General features: G+C 39.6%; 1 protein-coding gene across 1 annotated transcript in view; it reads left to right on the forward strand.

Moving 5' to 3' along the window:
• The window catches only part of LOC122806703 (polyamine-transporting ATPase 13A3-like), a gene marked incomplete in the record, with an annotated part of 1,429,840 nt that overhangs the window by 801,669 nt on the left and 609,425 nt on the right, over positions 1-18,746 (forward strand). Inside the window, 2 exon segments of the mRNA XM_044077342.1 lie at positions 3,528-3,644; positions 11,623-11,640. Of these exon segments, the coding sequence (XP_043933277.1) occupies positions 3,528-3,644; positions 11,623-11,640 (135 nt within the window).

Consider the following 18,746-nt stretch of genomic DNA (forward strand, 5'->3'; position numbering starts at 1 on the left):
GAGCAAGGCATCATTGAAACTGTCCTTACTTGAAAGAGGTCTGTCTGAATCGCATATTGACCACTCTTGTATTTGACAGAAGTCTAGAATATCCTGTCTTCCTTTATGCCTGTTGTCTGTATGCGTGTGGATCCAGACAGTCTTCATATCCAGTTCTGTCTGCCCTGATATGAGAATTCAGGTCTCCTGTTATCAACACTAACTCATATTGTTCCACATTATTTTGTAGGTCATAAAACTTGTGCCTGAATATATTATTTTCCTTGCCATCACAACTCTGCTGTGGATTGTAGGCTGATAAATGAATACTACCTCAATTTTACACTGCAGTCTGATTGCTACTGATTTTGATGACACCCCTCACTGTCTTCAGAAGGCTCTGTCTCTCACCATAATTCCCACAGTATTTTTAGACCATCCTTTCCCTGAGTAGTAGAATCTAGATCCCAAGCCAAGTGACTTTTACTACATTGCTTTTCCTTGTTTCTTAGGTAAAGAGGATGGCTAGTATTTTTTCCCAGCATAATATCCACTTCCAAACTGTGTCCTGTCATCAAACCTATATTTATTGTAGCAGTTCTTAGATCCAGTGAGTGAAATCCAAAAAATAAACTATCACAGGTAACCCATGCTGGGCAACTGGACACCAGCCTGCCAGTATGTTATTGACCATGGTGTGCTGGGCCTTTTTATGATGTGCAAACACTGGTCAGTTGGAAGTCGAACATAAGTTGGGAGAAGTCTTGTATGATTCATGCTCAAAAGATGATCATTATAGTCTTGAGTTTGGACAATCCTGCTCTTGGAGAGGGACCAGGTGGTTATGGCTATGGCACTGCAGGTTAGTTGCAGTACTAGATGTAGGATCAGTCTGTGCTGTGTTTCTGGAACTGATGCCCTCAGCTATCTTCATGGTGTTGCTTGCATGCCTGAGAATGTGGATGTTGCAGTGGACTGGGAGGTGTCCTTGGATTCAGAGCTATAGCATGCTTGTGAAACTTGTCATGGTATCGCATCCTTGTAACTTAGGGCTGAAATGGTGGAGTCTGCACCATTCATTGGATGGGTCCTTCATTTTCTGCAGCTGAACCTTTTGCAGATTCTAAGGACTAATGCTTTTGTTCCTTTAGTCAGACTAGTCAATTACATGGTCCTGAAACAAGCAATTGTGTTAGTCATACCTTTTGAGCAAGTAGGTAATGCACATCTGGGAGTGGACCATAGGCATGGCTAGCAGTGTCTCAGCAAATTACATTCCTGGTGAGGTGAACAAGCTAGCAGACCTACTGATTCTATCTTTCATTTCTGTCCTGGAGTTGTGGAATAAGAGGGTTGCCTGTTCATTGACCTTCTGAGGTTGACCTGTTCACCACTTGTGAGAATATAGTCCTCTTTCTCTGCTCCACTGCGCAGGATAGATGGAAGAGAGTGGTAATGTTGGATGTGTTCCCATTCTGTGGAAAACACCATTCCTTTCTGATCCTGCTTCTTTTCAAAAACATTTGAGAAGAAAGACCACAACTCATTTTTTCACCCATTGATAGGTGAGAAGGAATGTGTTTATGCATCCCAGTCCATAATAGTACAGGAAACAATCCCACTCCAAGCCATGGACCCCCTCCCCCCCACTCACATGGCTGGAGTGCCAGATGATTCATTCTCCTCCAGGTGTTTCTTCTAATGTAGACCTGATCCCAACACCTATATTCCAAGGTAGAAACAGTTTTCAGTTTTGCTGGAACTGTTTGATGTACTGTCCTTTTCAGTCACCTTGCAGGTAATCGTGGCCTGTATCCCACATCTCTGTAACTTGTGCCTTAGTTATTTCAGTGCCATGACATATCTGTCAGCTTTTTATTGTCATCACAACCGTAGACTGTCCTTTCCCTAAGTAGTAGATTCTGGATCGCAAATGAAGGGAGAGGGGGAATCCATGACTTGGAAAGGGAGTGTTTCCTTTACTGCCTATCGTGACCTTATTGAGTGTAGTGTTATAACCCAGCACCTGCAGGTAAGGCATTTCTTTAAAGGAGTGTTGCATCTCCATAGTCTGTACCATGCTTTGTAGGTTCGGTCTTTTAGCCAGTTTGCTATCCATTTACCGCATACAAAAAGATTATACCTAAGCATGGGGGTATGGGTTAGACAGCTTAGCTAGGTCGATGTAAACCATGTGGACAGAGTGGCTGCTGACAGCAGTCTGTTACCCTTTCAAAGATATTAGCCAAACTGCTGCAGGTCTAGCCTGATGAGATTCATAATATCATAATTTATCAGGTTAGTTATAAAACTCCATCACTCTTCCAAATATGATTCTTCAGACTGATGGCCTGTAATTACTAAGGTCTGTGGTGGGAATACCCGTTTGAAGTAGCATCACTACTGCTGTGTGTCCTGAGTAAGGAATAGTCCAAAAAACTTGAATTGTAACTAGTGGAAAGAATGAACTCGACAACAGTCCTCTGTTAGATTACCTGATACAGTAAGAACCATTGGGAAGGAATTCATGCATGAATGTGAAGATAAACGTTTTCTTGTTTTTGTATACTGAAGTGGAAGAACAGCTAAAATTCATTGGGATTGCTTTTTCTGAAGACCATTTCTCCATTTAGAAATTCTGGGTGCAGTGACATTCCCTTCCCATTGGTGGAGAGTGCAGAGAGATGTAGTCCCCCTTTGCAAAAAATAGATTTTTAGGCTTCTTCTTTTTTTGTGCCACAGTGGGGTAAGGGACAGCAGAATATTCACAGATGAGATATTGTTTGCTGGAAATTAGGCTGTGTTTCAGAAAAGAGTCTGAGGATTAGTAGTGTCCCCCATTTTTCCTCCTGAACTGTTACTTTCCGTTAGCCATACACAGTTGCTATGTTGCAGAGCGTGAGCTCTTGGAAATTTTTCCCAGGTGGTTTCCTGTAATTTTCACCTCTGATAGATGGTGTGATGGCATGATAGCATACACTGAGTGACATGATTTAGATTTTTTCCCAGGTGGTTTCCTTTAGTTTTCACATATGGTGGATGGTATGATCGTTTGATAGACAATAGCATGCACTGCATGATATGATTTAAATTTTTTCCCAGGTGGTTTCCTTTACATTTCTCCTATGGTAGATGGTTTGATGACATGATAGCATACACTGCGTGACATGATTTAGATGTTTCCCCAGGTGGTTTGCTTTAGTTTTTCCTATAGTTTGTACTTATGGTACATGATGTGATGACATGATAGCACACACTGCGTGACATAATTTACATTTTTTCTCAGGTGGTTTCCTATAGCTTTCGCCTATGATAGATGTTGTGATGGCATGATAGCATGCACTGCGCAACATAATTTAGCATTTGTTGCCTCCAGCCCCATCCTCCCTACCATCATTTACCTGAACCAGACGAGCAAGCATTGGACTCTTGACTACTGCCTGGCATTGTCTACATCTAATGTTTATATTTGTGTCTACATATCTCCATGTGTGCATATAACATATAGTTCTTTTTCATTCTTTGTGCATGACTTGATTTGTTGCTAGGATTTGGAAGAGCCGACAGTTGAAGAGACTGCTCTGCATGATCAGATTATGCCTACTGTAGTTCGTCCTGCAAACCAGCCACATATCAGTACTCAGCCCGGCACAGATGAGAACACGGTAAGGCAATCTCCATTTCTTTTTTCATTGAGTGTTGCTACAAAAGGTATGACTGGCTTCTCTGGCACAGTAGACAAGGTCTATGAACTGACAGCATGCTTCATCCTGTAGTTCTGAGTTTGATTATATCACTGTTCAGTTCTTTATAATCTGAGCAAGTCAAGTAAACCAACCAATCTGTAAAAGAAGTGCTTATGGTTGGTAGTTCTGTCTCTCATCATGTAGGAAGTGAGTACATAAGTAAAGCATATCTGTGTCATTATTCAGGAGAAACTTGAAAAGCATACTGAAGCCTTATAAATCGTATTTCAAGAAAGTTTAGGAAAAATTAAATCTCGTTATAACTAGCCAGAAAGTTAATACTAGGCCAATAATGAAGCCATTTTGTGGGGAAAAAAGGCAAAATGTTATTTTTTTATTATTTTTGTTTTTATGTCACTAGCTAAGGATTTAAAATTCATGCATGTTGTAAAGGTGAGTTAGTCATATTCATTTTATAAGTCCCACATAACTCCCTTTTCCACTCCACTGTAAATTGTTAGAGTAGTTTTCTATGTTCCATCAGATGAAGTTTCGTCTCGCATCTTTGATTCATTATAGCTCAGGCAGATGTTACTTTTTGCAAGAAAAATATGGATTTTTTTTTAAGAAAGTCTAAGTAAAATGTGTTTCATTAAAACTTTACATAATTTCTGTTGTAGTGTTTAATTATTCTCAATGTGCATATAGTACTCCCTCGTTTTCCTTTTTCATCTAAAAAATACATTTTCTTCTATATTTTAAACTTACAGCACTTTTCTAGAAACAAAACATACCAAGTGTCACTTGGTTCTTTTGTATTTTATTGAAATGCATTTTGCCTAATTTTAAAGTACTGTACTGAATTACAGATATAGTGAAACAAATAGTGTTGGCTGTAAAAATCCTAAATTTAAGCTTTATTGTCCCTAACCGGGAAAAGCCGAAAGACACAACAACAATGGTTTCATAAAACATGTCTGGAAAGTAAGGCTCTTTGATGACTAAGAGGGTTGCACACCACTGCTATTTTGTAGCTGAAGCTTTACTGAAATGTAGAACACAGAACACAAATACTAGTCTGATTCATGACAGTGAATGCCTTTATTTCATGTGAGTAAATAATTTAGTGCAAGAGCTGACAATGCAGGTTAAAATAACATAATAGATGACCACAACCTTGAATCCTATAGTGCTGACAAAAGTCATACAGACCCTCTTAAATTACTGAGACTTGCAACATTGAACTCCCAGACTTGCCACCCCCAGACCTATGTTAGCTGTTTTTCCTAGGTCCACAGTAGTATGGAGTTTCAGAATTAAATATTTTTCTTTTTTTTTTCCTTCTGTTCAAGGGTTTGGATTTTCAGTACAATGTTGTCATTGTCGGATTGATGTTGTGGTTATAGATTGTGGCAGAAAACCTGAAAATGCTACTTTAAATAATTTAGCATGTCATTGCTGCAGTCTGGAAGGGCATTAAGTAACTGCAAACTAAATTGCCAGCATGCTGTGAAAGTAGGAGCAGTACAGAATTCCCCAGCAAGCTTCACTTGCAATAAAATCCTTAAACTGCAAATGCCTAAAACTGAGTGTCATGAAAAATGCTGAAGTCAAGCCCAAAAACACAGCTCTGCAGCTCTGAATACCACAGCTTGCATTACACTGGATATGCTGGTGCACACACCCTTAATTTCCCGTCCTCCTGAGGTGAAGTAGCCTCTTAGGTGAGTTAAAGAAGTCAGGTTAGTCTGAAATCAGGAGTAACACCCAGTCTGTGAGGTCCACAACAAAGTGGCATACATATTTGTTACATTTCTGTCAGTTGCCGATTAGAGACTATTGTTTAATTTACTTTAATCATCATGTCTTGTTTGTATGTAGTTATCTTATTTAGACCAAATGTATGCCTGAATTTCTTTCCTTGCGTCAAAGTGTGTATGGCCAGTATTTCATTACCATATCTTGAAGCATTCTTTGTTATTGGCAAACCTTTCATTGCTATATCTTAAAGCACTGTCATCTCCTGATTATTTTCAATACATTGTTGAAACTCTTTAGTCTTCTTTTCAGTCATAGGCAGTTATGGAATCATCTAGTCTACTTCTAGTTCCAATCCAAGCTAGTTTTGCTGTTGCTGTTGTAAATATGATTGAGTCAGTATAGCTGCTATATGCATTTTTTCATTTGGATTATATTTTACATCGTAGTCATAATTCTGAAGTTATAGCAACATTCTTTGCCGTGTCAGTGGTGAATTTTACAATGATTTCTTAAATGTACTGTGCAGTTGTTTATGGTCTTTTTTCTCTAATGCCTTTTTTACTGTAAATAATTTAATTGAGTTTTTCACATCCATGTAGTCTGGCTAGTAGCTCATTCTCTGTCTTAGTATACCTTTTTTGACATTATGCAAAGGCTCTGAACCATGAGCAACTAATTTTCCTTCATGCAAAGTCACTATACCAGTAGTATTCTGACATCTGTTCATAATTGTAGCAGCTGTAGTCACATCAGTGTTTTAATGCAGGTGCCTCATTTACTAACTGTATCTGCATTTCAGAACCTTTTCCTTGCTGTTTATTTCATTACTGTTCCTCTTTCTACACCAGTAATTTCCTTTAATTTCAAAATCACATTTGTGTGATTTGTTAGAAACTTTGAAAATTATATAATTCCAAGAAATCTTGTGAATTTATTTTACTTCAGGCAAAAGTATTTCCACTGTGTTTTGACTTTCTTAGAATCTGGTTTCAAGCCTTCAGACTTTGATATTGCCCATATGGTTCAGCTGTGTAACTCTTGTTTTCTACTTTTATTCAGCTTTAGTTATTCTTTCTTGTTGTCTTTATTAACTTGGCTAGACATCTTGATCTTTGTTGATCTGGCCCATATTATTATTAGTTTATCAGTTTTATTATCACAATCAAGTCCTTTGAGTGCCCATACATCAGATCTTTGGAACACTTGCTGACAAAATGTAAAATGAAGTCTTAAAAATCCTCATCTACCCTTAGGTGATTTAAGTATACAGAGCTTGAAACTTTCTTTCGTCCAGCATTGTGCTGATTTGAATCAAATATGATATTTTCCTGTTCATATGGCAGAGACTGTTCAGTTGTATGAAGTGGATAGTGTTGTTAAAGCTTTAAGATATTGCATTTCCATTCCCTTTTGTTTGCTTCATAATATAAACAGTGCTGTTGAACCACTTCTCAATTCTCTCTCTCTACAAAGCTGTTGAAACTTTATTTGGAAAACGTAGTACTGGTTAACACTGTAGGAAATATATGAATAATGTTACATTTTGGTAAACAGCTGATGGCAGTAAGTAAATCTGTATACTCTTAATCTAGTCAACTGACTGAACACTTCCTGATGCAAAGTGTAACTCTGCATTTACCCTGTAATTTTATTCATGAATCCCAAGGCATAAGCAAATCAGATGACCCAGTATAGGTGGAATATTTGCCCTGTCAGCTGTGGGGAGTTGACTGTTGTGTTTCTTCTGCTCATATGTAAGCCTTTCCTGACCCTTTTCTTTTACATGATAAGAATACTAAAGCAGTCTAGACATTACATTATATATTACAGTCTTTCTACCTATATGATCTATGACTAGGAATTGTATTACGCGCTACATCAGTGTTTGCTCTAAACATCAAAGTTCATTTATCAATTTTAAGCATTCCCTCATTTAATTTTTGCTGAGCTTTGACCTTTCTGTACTTTTCTATTATGCACTGTTCACATTCTGCATATTGTCAACTTAAACTGTAAGCACATAATTGATTTGTATTACTTTACTCTACTATGCAGTCTTTCTGACTACATATTTGTTTTTCATTTTATGGACTTAGATGGTTTCTATTGCTACATCTTCTGTATATTTGATTAATAGCATAGCATTTGATTTTCTCATGTGTAGAGCTCCAGTGCATGAGATTTTATTTGCTCCATACTTTATCTCGTTTTATCTCTAATGATCATAAATACTCCCTCTCACCATATTGCCTTGTTTTTCACATTCTTTACCATGGGAGGTAAGAAACTTAGAGTCCATTTGTTCCTCCAAGGGATGGTGCCAAGCAGTGGGAGTGGTGCCATCATGCTGCCCAGGTGTTTTTATCTTTAAGCTCTGTCACTTTGGTACATGCCCAAAGCATCCCACTTGATAGGAGCCGTTCAGCTCATTTGTTCCTCCTAAGGATGACGGGCAAGCAGTGGGAGTGGTTGCAGTCATGCTACCCAGGGGTTCTTCTCTTTATAAATTGTATCACCTGGGAGTACATGCCCACAATATCCCACTTGGCAAGAGCCTTATAGCCCACTTGTTCCTCCTAGGGATGGGGACTGTCAGTGGGAGTGGTGCCTTAATGCTGCCCAGGTGTTCTTTTTAAGCTCTGTCACTTAGGTACATGCCCACAACATCCCACTTGGTAAGAGCCTTGTAGCCCATTTGTTCCTGTTAGGGATGGGAGCGAGCTGTAGGGGTGGTGCCATCATGCTGCCCTGTCACTTGGGTACATGCTGACAACATCCCAATGGATAACATACTGTGGGCAAGCATGGGTGGCACGTCTCCCATTTCTGTAAGAGTTACCATTTCATACTCCCTGCTTTCTTGAAGGCAAAAGCATCTCTGCTAATCCCCTAGTTTTCAACAGAGATTTTAATGCAGAATATGTACTCTAGACCTACATCTTTCAAGTCTTCTTGAGGCAGAATCAGGCTCCCCCTATTTCTGCCTGTCCATCCCTTGCTAGCTTTTCTAATGCCTAAGCCTGTATTAAAACCCAGACTAATTGAGTCACAGTCAGGTCTTTTCTCCTTTATGCCATAAGGCTGATAACATCTCTGTTTATACTAAATCATTTTCAGAGCTTCTATCTCAGAAGTCATTCTGCACACATGCATAAGTCTTCAGAGAGCTCTTCCTTGTGATGTGGAATTCTCCCCTTGTTTCTTTGCTTAATATTAAATCTGATTTTCTAAGTAATCGGATCCTTGTCTGGTCATTTTTAAACAACTTACTTCACCCAATTTCAATAATGACAGGAGTACACAAACACTTTTAGAAAGAAAACAAGCCATTGGAAAAATCTTTCATTAGCTGCATGTGATATATTTGTATGTTTTCTTTTTTCACCAATTATTATTCATTCCAACATTACGTACATTGCTCAATTCTTGTCTTCCTTTAAACCTCACTCATGAACATTATTCTGAATGTATTGTTCCTAAAAATTCCCTTTATTACCATGTACTTTACTCCTTCCCTTTTCTAAAGATCCTACCACTGTATCTTTTATCTCCTTTACAGTATTCAGTGTTTAAGTTATGGTTGGTTTAGATTCTGATTTCATGTAATTGCCTGTTTTGGGTTTTAAACTTGCTAAGGCCTTACCGTATTGAGGCAATTTAGATCTTTTTTATCTCAGCTGAAAAGAATAATCCTTTGTTACATTTCCTTCTCCAACATTTCTAAGAAAGTACCTTGTAGTAAATTATAAAAATCTACCAATTCATTACATTCCCAAAAAAAACATGCTCCCAGTTACCTCTCTGTTTTACCTATCACATCTCCAGCATTTGTTATCTACTTGAGGAGGAATTCCGTAAAGTCTGCTTGGAGTATAAAAATACCTATGCAAACACTTTCATGCATGGACTTTGTCACATACATGGGAGCCATACAGATGTCCTCCCACTGTTCTTTTGTGCATTACCTTTCCCTCTCTTCTCTTTCCAATCTTTTCTAACCTCCTCTGATTGAGTCTTAGAGATATCATGCAGTATTTTATGTGATGTACTAACTGTACCTTTTTTAACAATTTTCTGCTCTATAGTTGACTAAAAACTCCAACATCGCTGGTCTTTCACTTAACATGATCCACTCATCTGGTTTTTCAAATCTTACCCCCCCCCCTTAACTCATGATAAACCTATAACATTATATACACTTTCAGAAAGGGAAGGTATCTCTTCATATAGGGATAGTGGCTGCAAACAGACAGCTGCACTCACTGGCTTTACCTATTCTAAACTTATAATTATGTTGGAAACTTGTGCTAGAGCCTGTGCTGTCCCTTGTTTAGACACCATTTGTCCTTTTCCTGTCTCTGTTTCTCTCACAGATGTGTATAAGAACTTGCAGTCTCTCAGCTACCCAGGTTTTAGCTTTAACAAAAAAGTGCTCTGGCTAACCTTAAATGAATGAACTGAGATGTACACTTTTCATATTAAAGTACTAAGGCTGCTAGGGATGCAGCTACTTGACAACTTCTATTAGTTTAAAATTTTCCTTTATTTTCACTAGACTTGATGACCATTTCCTTCTTAAATACTAATTGGCTTTATAAATGATTACTAGGCTCGCTGTCAGGAGGACCATTGAAGAACCTAGTCTAACTTCCCAGTTGCCATCGCCCAAGCACTGACTGGTTAAGTCATTAAAGGTCACACAGTAGGCATATGAGGGCTGAGGGAATCGAACCTTGTGACACAGGTCACAGACTTAACCATCTGTTAAATAATTCTGCAGTCCTTGGCCTTTCTTCAGGTGAAACATTTGTGAGTTTTGCCAAGAGTGCCAGCTCCCTCCTCCGAGGATGATTGAACTTGTGTTGGGTACACACCTCTATCCCTACCCATCTGGTTCCTCTATCTTGTGGGACAGTCATTGGATCTGGGTCTTCTGGGGTGTAGTCATGGTCAAAATCTCTGTCATGTAACCAATTGTGACTTACAGAAGTTCCGTGATGCTGTTGTCTTGTTCATCAGTGAATTCCTCCTTATTTTCATACTGCAGTGGTAACCCTTTTGGTAGCTGGTTTTGACCTTTCCTCATCATTTTTACTTCTGCCCCACTCCTTCCCTACCTGCTATAACCCATGGGAAAGGATACTGAGTGTATGGCAGATATTCCTACAAAAGTCTTGAGAGTGAAATGAAGATCAAATGATGCCTACCAGAAATGAAATGGAGGTGAAGAAAAGGACAGTTGGGCATCATTGTGTATAAGTAGCAGGGCTGATGTGGGGAATTAATGTGTCCTTCTCTTCCCCTTTTTTTCCCTTTGGATTGTTCTCCCACCTAGTATGGCTATATTAAAACTTTGAATGCCAAATTAAAACTTTCCTGTAGTATCTTTTCAGAGCTTTTATGTGCAGATTACATGTGTTTTGTTTTGCAGTGACTCAAGAATGTCATGTAGCATATTTTGAATTTATAGTAATTTGTGTATTAGTTACTGTTTTTCTCTTTCTTATTACTGTGAAATGCACACCCATTAAAGTTATGTTGTAAACTCTCATTACCATCTAAGACTTGCATTAACCTCAGGATAACTTTACTGGGTTCTGGTCTCAAAGCCTTGCATATGGTCTTGGAAGAACACCAAAGAGAAGGGAATGAAGGTTGTATGGTCATGAGACATAGTAATGGGACTGCCTCTGGACTCCACCTGATCTGATTCTACGTGCAGGGCCTAAGGCCTGTCTGCAGTTGGTAGAAGGATCCTCGCACAAGTACAAGACTGGGATAGGTTCCTGCTGTGGAGGAGTTGTACTGTATCTGTAGAATGATGTTCACTGTATTGTGGGTAAAGTGGTGTGAAGATAACAAGTTAGATAAATTGGCGGTGTGCTGCCCATTGTTCTTAGGTTCAGTATAGCTAAGGAGGTGGTCTTAAAGATGTAAAGGGAAGTGACAGGAAGCTCTTAAATCACTTAAAAAGAAATCTGAAGCTTTTCCCCAGGAGGGAAAATAATCTTGGCAAAAACAAATCTAGTTGCTTTAGTCCCTGCTTGCATGGAGTAAGTGTAGCATTTTCTGAGGGAATAAAAACACTGCTATCTAAAAGGGTTGTAGTTGTGAGAGCTGACTTGACTGTACATGTTAAGTGCATTTGCTAAACCACATAACTTATTTTCTCTTCATTCTTTGTGTTTTGTTGTAGGAACTTCATGAAATTATGGTGAGTAATGCACACGTCTATTTTGACATTTTTGCGTATTTGTGAACAAATATACAGTATTTAACTGCATTGATTTCAGTTAAGATGGTGTCACTTTTATTCCACTGTTAAGAATACACTTGTTTATTCCTTCAGTACAGTAACCATTTCTGTTTGCTTCTCTGACTGCTTTTATAACATATACTTGATAATGTAACTGCTGTTGTGTCCTCCCCAAAGGATTTTATTCCTGTATGTCTGCTTCACTAAAACAATACTTCTGTCCTTCATATTCTGTAGACTGTTCTTTCTTTTTTTTCTGATATTCTCCTTTTTATTTTTTTTGCATAATAGACAAGGTAACATTAACTGCACTAAAGCATGGGATCTTTGCCTGTAATTGGCAAGTTAGTGATGTGTTAATAGCAGAAAAGAATCTGAAGTATGCAGCTATAAGCATGTGACAAAGGGAGATACTCGAACAAAAGGTTGATACAGTGAAGAACAGGAGGTTAGAAGATAAAGACACAATAATACAAATCCAACTCCAAGAACGCCAAAGATTTTAATGCAAAGCTTTTGGATAACAATCCTTCAGTGATACATCATTACATCATTACTCACTCTTTATAGAGCCTAATTAAAACCATGTGATCACATTCAGCCAGTAGCCCAACTCTCTGGAATTTTGTAAATATATGTCATTTGTGAATATTAGCATGATGTATATAAGATGCTTGTGTTACAAATGTTTAGAACTGTATGTCATGTGTATATCAAACTTCTTGAAGGTATTTGCAAAGTGCTGTTTGAAATGTAACCAGTGTACCCTACTGGAAAAGAACAGAAATGTACATGCACTATTGTAACTGTTTAAATGTAAATATTTTAACAGTGGAAACTGGGATACAGGAGGTTAGCCTCAGTTTAGTAAATTTTAGAAAAATAGCTGAAATTAAATTACTTTATGGCTATGCAATAAAAGGTGATATGTTTCAATGCAGCGAGGAGACACAATGTCTAAAACTAGGGACCTTTCTGTAGTGTCTTGGAAGTGTTTTATTGTTTTATGACTTCCAGTATTTGCCAAAGATCTGAAGTAAAGCCCTTGTCTGTGTATTTTTATAGGTAATGCTAAATGATACCATCTGTCATCAATGGTTGTTTTGGGCCTGGGGACTAGAAGACAGATGACAAGAATCAGTCATTCTGCAAGCTAGCCCAGCAGTAATATTTGAGATATTGATTTAACACTCCCGGTCAACAAATTTAAATAAATAAATAAGTAAATAAATTTGAGAGGTCACTGTGAAAGAGAGAGAGGCAGTATTCTGTAGTCTGTCTTGGACCTGACAACATCAAGAGCCATTCGCCACGTCTGCTTTACTCTGTATGTATGTTTCTAGGGAATAGTAACTCTCTTAGATATAGACAGGAGTATAGCAAAGCTTAATTCAGATGTTTTTCTTATTTATTTGAGGCTATCCTGCATTGTTTTAAATATTTCCTGTGATTTTGAACTCTGATGTCACTGTAAATATATATTTAGTATTGTCTTGTATTGTTATTATTTATTATTAAATATATTTAAATCTTTCACTGTGGCTGATCTGTCTAGAGATATTTAAGTTCTGAGAGTACTTGAATATTTATCTGGTGATAACTGGTGATAACTGTATTATAGTCTAGGCAAAAGGAGGCATAGCTAGTAAACTTCTGCCAGCCTTTCCCGTGTGTGTGCGTGCGTGTGTGTGTGTCCATGGGTGTGTGCGTGCGTGTGTGTGCATGTGAATCAGACTTCATAGAGTGTGTGTGTCAGCTATATGGGCAGGGACATGAAGCGCTGGTTGGACAGAGATGGTGCTAGAGGTCGTGGCTTGGCCACTCAGCTGAGATTTCAACTGTATAGCTGTGCCATTGGGGAGTCTTACTGGGGATGTGGAGAAAGAGGTAGAAACCAGCCTGGACTGACTGTGGTCTCTGTGAGCTCTTAAGGGAAATTGCACTTGATACAGGAAGCTGCATCTGGAAATACTGTGTGTATACTTGTCATCCTCCCAATGTATGGCCCCCCAACTGTTGCCAGTGGTGAGGATTGAGGCTCCATGATTACTGGCCCAGTGGTGGGGCATCACACAGAATATGTGCTTTCATGTGTCAAAAATGAGAAGTGGTCTTCGGCCATCTGCTGCAGTAGGTCTTTCACTTTACATCACCATTGATGGTGAAATAGATTGAACAAATCTTCACACCTGTTTTTAACGACCCTCTTTGATGTGTCCTAAGGCTTGGGATATCCCTTCCATCACTCAGAATTCTGACTTAATTTTTCAGAAGTTCCGTTGCTTAGTTGGAGAAATTGACATTCAAGATAGTTGCCTTGTTGTGAACTGTTGATTCCATAAATGTGCCTGTCCCTCTGCTTGTCATTTTGTTGTTTTGCTATTCTCACAGTTCAGAACACGATCTTTGATATTGTCATTGTAAATTCTTGCGTATGCTTACCATTGTGGTTAATAGTAACAAAATGTTTTCAGTCTTCTAGTGGCTTTTTAGCAGTAGAATGGCAAATGATGGGTAGTCAGCCCTGTTAGAGGAAAAGCTGCAGGGTGAGCTTGCAGCGTGTTTCATGTCACTGATGCTAGAGTTCGGGAATATATTCAACTCCAAGAATTTACTTATTTTACCAATCCCCCGAATCTGGAGGAGAACAAATGCTAGAGGTGAAATCAGTCATGTAAGAAATTCATGATTTGGAATATGCTACAGCAGATTGTAATCAGAAGGAAAAGGCCCAACTAAAATGGATGTTATGAGTGTTGCAGGTGAGCAGACACAAGCTGATACAGTGCCAGGCCTTGTTGACAGTGAGGGAATTGAGATGCCTTTGTAGCACTGGAATCCATTAATACCTCACTGGGTACAGTTGGTATGAAATGAGCTCTGTAAAACTGGGACTTGTTTTATTCTTTTTTAGTTGGTAATCTTGCTGCTTTATATGTTAGCATTTGTTTATGATTTGTTCCAATAAAATGTTAACTGTGAATGTTATTGTTCAGTAAAGTTTTGAAAAGAAAATGTAATTTTTTTTTGTCGTGCTTTTTTTTGCCCATGCAGAGCCTCATCTGTGTGGCATCACATCAATGCTGATCATACGCTGAGGTTTGCATAAGCCCCTGCTGGCTCCATGAATGCTTCAAATGACATTTTTGAAGCCTAAGGGTTCCTATACTTAACTGATTCTGTTCCCCCAGGAAAGCTGATTTTTTTTCACCCTACTTTTTGCAGAAGTCCCACTTCTTTCTGTTTGGGGGTGAATTGATATCTGGTGTCTTGCTGCTCCAGTTAACAAGATGATGTTTGGGGCAGAAGTTGCATTTCTTGTGAGATCCATTACTTAGCAAGAGGCAGTCCTTTTCATTGTTAAGGGGTCCTCTTCTCCACATTTTGCTTTCTTGTTTTCTTAAGAGAATAAGATGTGTTTTCAGGTGCCTTCTGGTTTCCTATTTCACTTCACAACACAGACTTCCTTTGTCTGAGCTTTACAGGGTGCTGGAGTAAGGGGAGGGAATCTCTTTATTTTGGTGGGGACTCCTTTTGTGAGGAGTAGCAAAGTGTGTGTGTGTGTGTGTGTGTGTGTGTGTGTGTGTGTGTGTGTGTGTGTGTGCGCGCGCGCGTGTTGGGGGGCAACCCTAAAAGGTCCTAACTGGGCTGTCCTCCTTTTCTCAAGTCCCTGCTGAAATGCCATTCTTGTTGGGACAACTTATGGTGTACCTTTCTTGGTTGAGGAGCCCCATCATTTCTCACCTCACCAGGTGCGAGTCTGGTTCCCCTTTGAGGTTGTCGCTTTGTTTTCCTTTCAGGGCCTTGCAGGTTTCCCCCTTAGATATCAGTCTGGGTTGTGTTTGGCAGCATGTCCTTAGTTTTCAGTGTCTGTCTGGAGTGGTTGCTTTTTCAGTAGGGAACAGAGTTATCCCTGTGTGCTTCCTGTGGTGGTTCCCTGATGTGGGAGAGTGAGAGTCTATATTACATTGACGAACGCTTAAATGTTCGAATCTCTAAAGGTCAACCTTTAGAGATTTGAACATTTAAGCATTCGTTTATCTAATATAGACCCGAGAGTGAGATATAAATTCCAGAAGTAGGAGTGGGGACCCCCTCCACACACACTTCTCCTCTGGGAACTACCCCTTGTGGCAGCACCTTCAGGGTGTGAGTACTGCTGGGCTCTCACTTAGAGATTATCTGTCTCGATTAATCACACCAGTTCTCTACCTGTGTTGAGAGGGCTGCTTTATGGAGAGGACTTTCTGGGCTGCTGTGGATTTGCAACACTTCCTCCTGATGATGTAGGGGTTGTTGGTTAGATATTTTTGCCTTATCAGTTTATCTTTGAAGAAAATACCCTCCTTAATGGCTCATAAATAACTCCCTCTCTCCTTACAGTTGAGAAATCTCCGTAGCAAGTGTTTCCCTCCTTTAAGACATAACATATACTACTGTATCACTTTGTAGTAGTGGGGAGGCAAGTGATAATTTTTTTCTTGATTTGTAGGAATGTGCCCAGCATTAGAACGAGTAGACATGTGCTGCAGTATACTTATATAACTGATAGGTTAAGGTCATAGTGTGCATCTTTACAGTTGTATGTGTGTATGCAGGGCTTTTTTGAGCCAGTATGGCATACTGGCACCTCTGTTGCCCTGTTTCTTTAAAAAAAAAAAAAAAAAAAAAACTTTCTTTTTAAGGGCGTTCTTCTTTAAGAATGCCCTTTGCGTCGGGTTGCACAGACGCAGAAGACCTTCTGTGTCTCTGTGATGTGCGACCAAGCGTTTACATCTTCCTGGTCCGTGCGTGCGGAATTTGAATTCATGAAGACGTTTGGACTGTGGACTACGACCGGACTAGTGAATGGTAAGTCTGCATGTGTGTAAGTTTTTAAGAGGAGTGTGTGTGTGTATGTGCGCATGTGTGCAAGAAATAGGTAGGCGTGTGTGTGTGTATGTATAAGAAGTAGGTAGGTTTGTGTGTGTGTGAGTGAAATGTCCAGATTTTCACAGAATGTGAAGATTTTAGTTTCCCATCCGTCTGTTTCTCATAAAACTGTGTTTTTCTGGCAATCCCTGGCAAATCATTGAGGATTAAGACCGCAGATAATGGCAAAAATTTGAGCTTTAGACTTCATATCCTTCAGAAAGTTCATACTAATGCAAACCTTGTTGAGGTTATGTTGTCCTATCTTGCCTTCATTCTTACATGTGGGTTCGGAGCTGATCCTCAGCTCTGACTTGGACGATTACAGAAGCTCAAAGTCTCTGTTAGCTCATGGCAAGGTAGGTATCCCATCATGCAGTGGTATCAATCCTCAGATCTTGTTTGCCGCTTTACGAGTTCAGAAGTGCTCTTCTTGGCCATGGCTAAGTTAAAGTTTTTCTTCTGTATCTTCATATATATAGCTTGTCTTTCTTAGATAGAATATAGATAGAATATGTTTATTTAGATAATAGCTAATCTTAAGTATTATTAAGTAGTTGTCGCTGGTTTGTCAGCTGTTTGGCCAATGTTTTTTCTGCAGGCCTGTTTGTCAGTGCCCCATAGTGGTAGGTAGATTATTTCTGTTTAGAATTTGCTGTTTCTTCTTGTTGAGCCCCTTTGTCGGCTCTTTACTAGTTTTAAGTGTGTATTTACATTACATGACTTACTATATTTTAGTCCGTTTGTTTGGTATTAGCTTTCTGCCTGTGTGTTTGTTTGTCTAGGCTTAGGTAACTTAGTTAACTGTTTCCAACGGCTAGGTTCTTTTAAGTTAGAGGGACCTAGTCGTCTATTAATCTTGCCTTTTTCTTTTTGTAGTGTGGTGTGTTCCTTTCCCGTTCTTGGCAGGGCTAGGCCCATTTAAGTTAGAGGTCCTAGTCTTCTCATTGGCATTTACTATTTAGTGTGGTGTGTTATTTCTCCTCCTTCCAGTAGTTAGGCTCCGTTTTAGTTAGAGGACCTAACTAATCCCTTTTTGTGCCTTATAGTGCATTTCAGCCTTTGCTACAGTGTGACAGTTATGTCTAAGGAGTCGAAAGAGAAGGATCGTAAACCTTTGGGTTTTAAAAAATGTACTCAGTGTCCGTAACGGACGGGCATAGTGCATGTGTCTACTGTTTGGGGGGCCATTCACTTACAAGAGACGTGTACTTTTTGTCACTCATTTAGCTCAGGAGTCCTTTAAGAAAGGAAAAATAAATTGATTTTGAAAGGTCTCCTGAAACCATCCTTTGAGGAAGATTTAGGTAGTTCTTCCTCACAATCTACAGATTCTCTCCCTCTAGCCGGAAAGAAAAGACTGTTAAAAGGCCATCTCCAGTGTCCTTTGAGAAATCTGGACCTCCTGAGAAAATACCAAAAACTACTAAGACTCCAACCTTATCGGCTCCACTGCCTTCAGAGCCGACTGAGGTTATTACAATTGACATGCCTATATAGGCCCCAAGAACTTCTTAGCCAAAAAAGAATTCTTTAGCTCGGAGCCGGTCAACAGATATTCCACCGGTTTCCCCTAATCTGAGATCACCTATTTTTCAAAGATCTTGCTCTCCAACCCTTTTCTCCAGGTCCTCTAGGAGCTTATCGGATCAAGATGTGGAGAGGGTGGTGCGCAGACTGTTGAAGGTACCAGGGCTGGCAAATTTGCTCTCAGCTCCTGCCCAGCTGGCCTCGGAGCCGTCCAAATCTTTAACATCCACTGCTGTTCCTCCTCTGAGCCATACTGGTCTATTGGAGCCAGAATATCCAGTACTGCTTGCAGTAGAACCTTCGACTCCGGCACTCCTTGAGGAACTATCTGCTCCGACACTCTTGGTGCCATCAGTAGTGTCTAGGAGCCAAAGTTCACCGGTCGGCCCCGAGGGAGATTCTCGGACTCGAGCCTCTTAGGTTCCAAGTCTACCTCTCGGTACATCTGCTCGACAGAGCTTGGCTCCCACATTGGCTTCGGAGCCAATCTCCCTGGAATTGGTGGCTACCTCTGCTTCAGAACCAGTGGTGTCCTCAGAACCAGGGGGAGTCGGCCTTCGAGCTGTATGAGCGTGATGGCTAAATCTACAGCTCTACATAAGGATGCTGATGTTTTTCCCCCA

The sequence above is a fragment of the Protopterus annectens genome, chromosome 7.part0 (genome assembly GCF_019279795.1).
Source record: "Protopterus annectens isolate FY-2018-M chromosome 7.part0, PAN1.0, whole genome shotgun sequence".
NCBI lineage: Eukaryota > Metazoa > Chordata > Ceratodontiformes > Protopteridae > Protopterus > Protopterus annectens.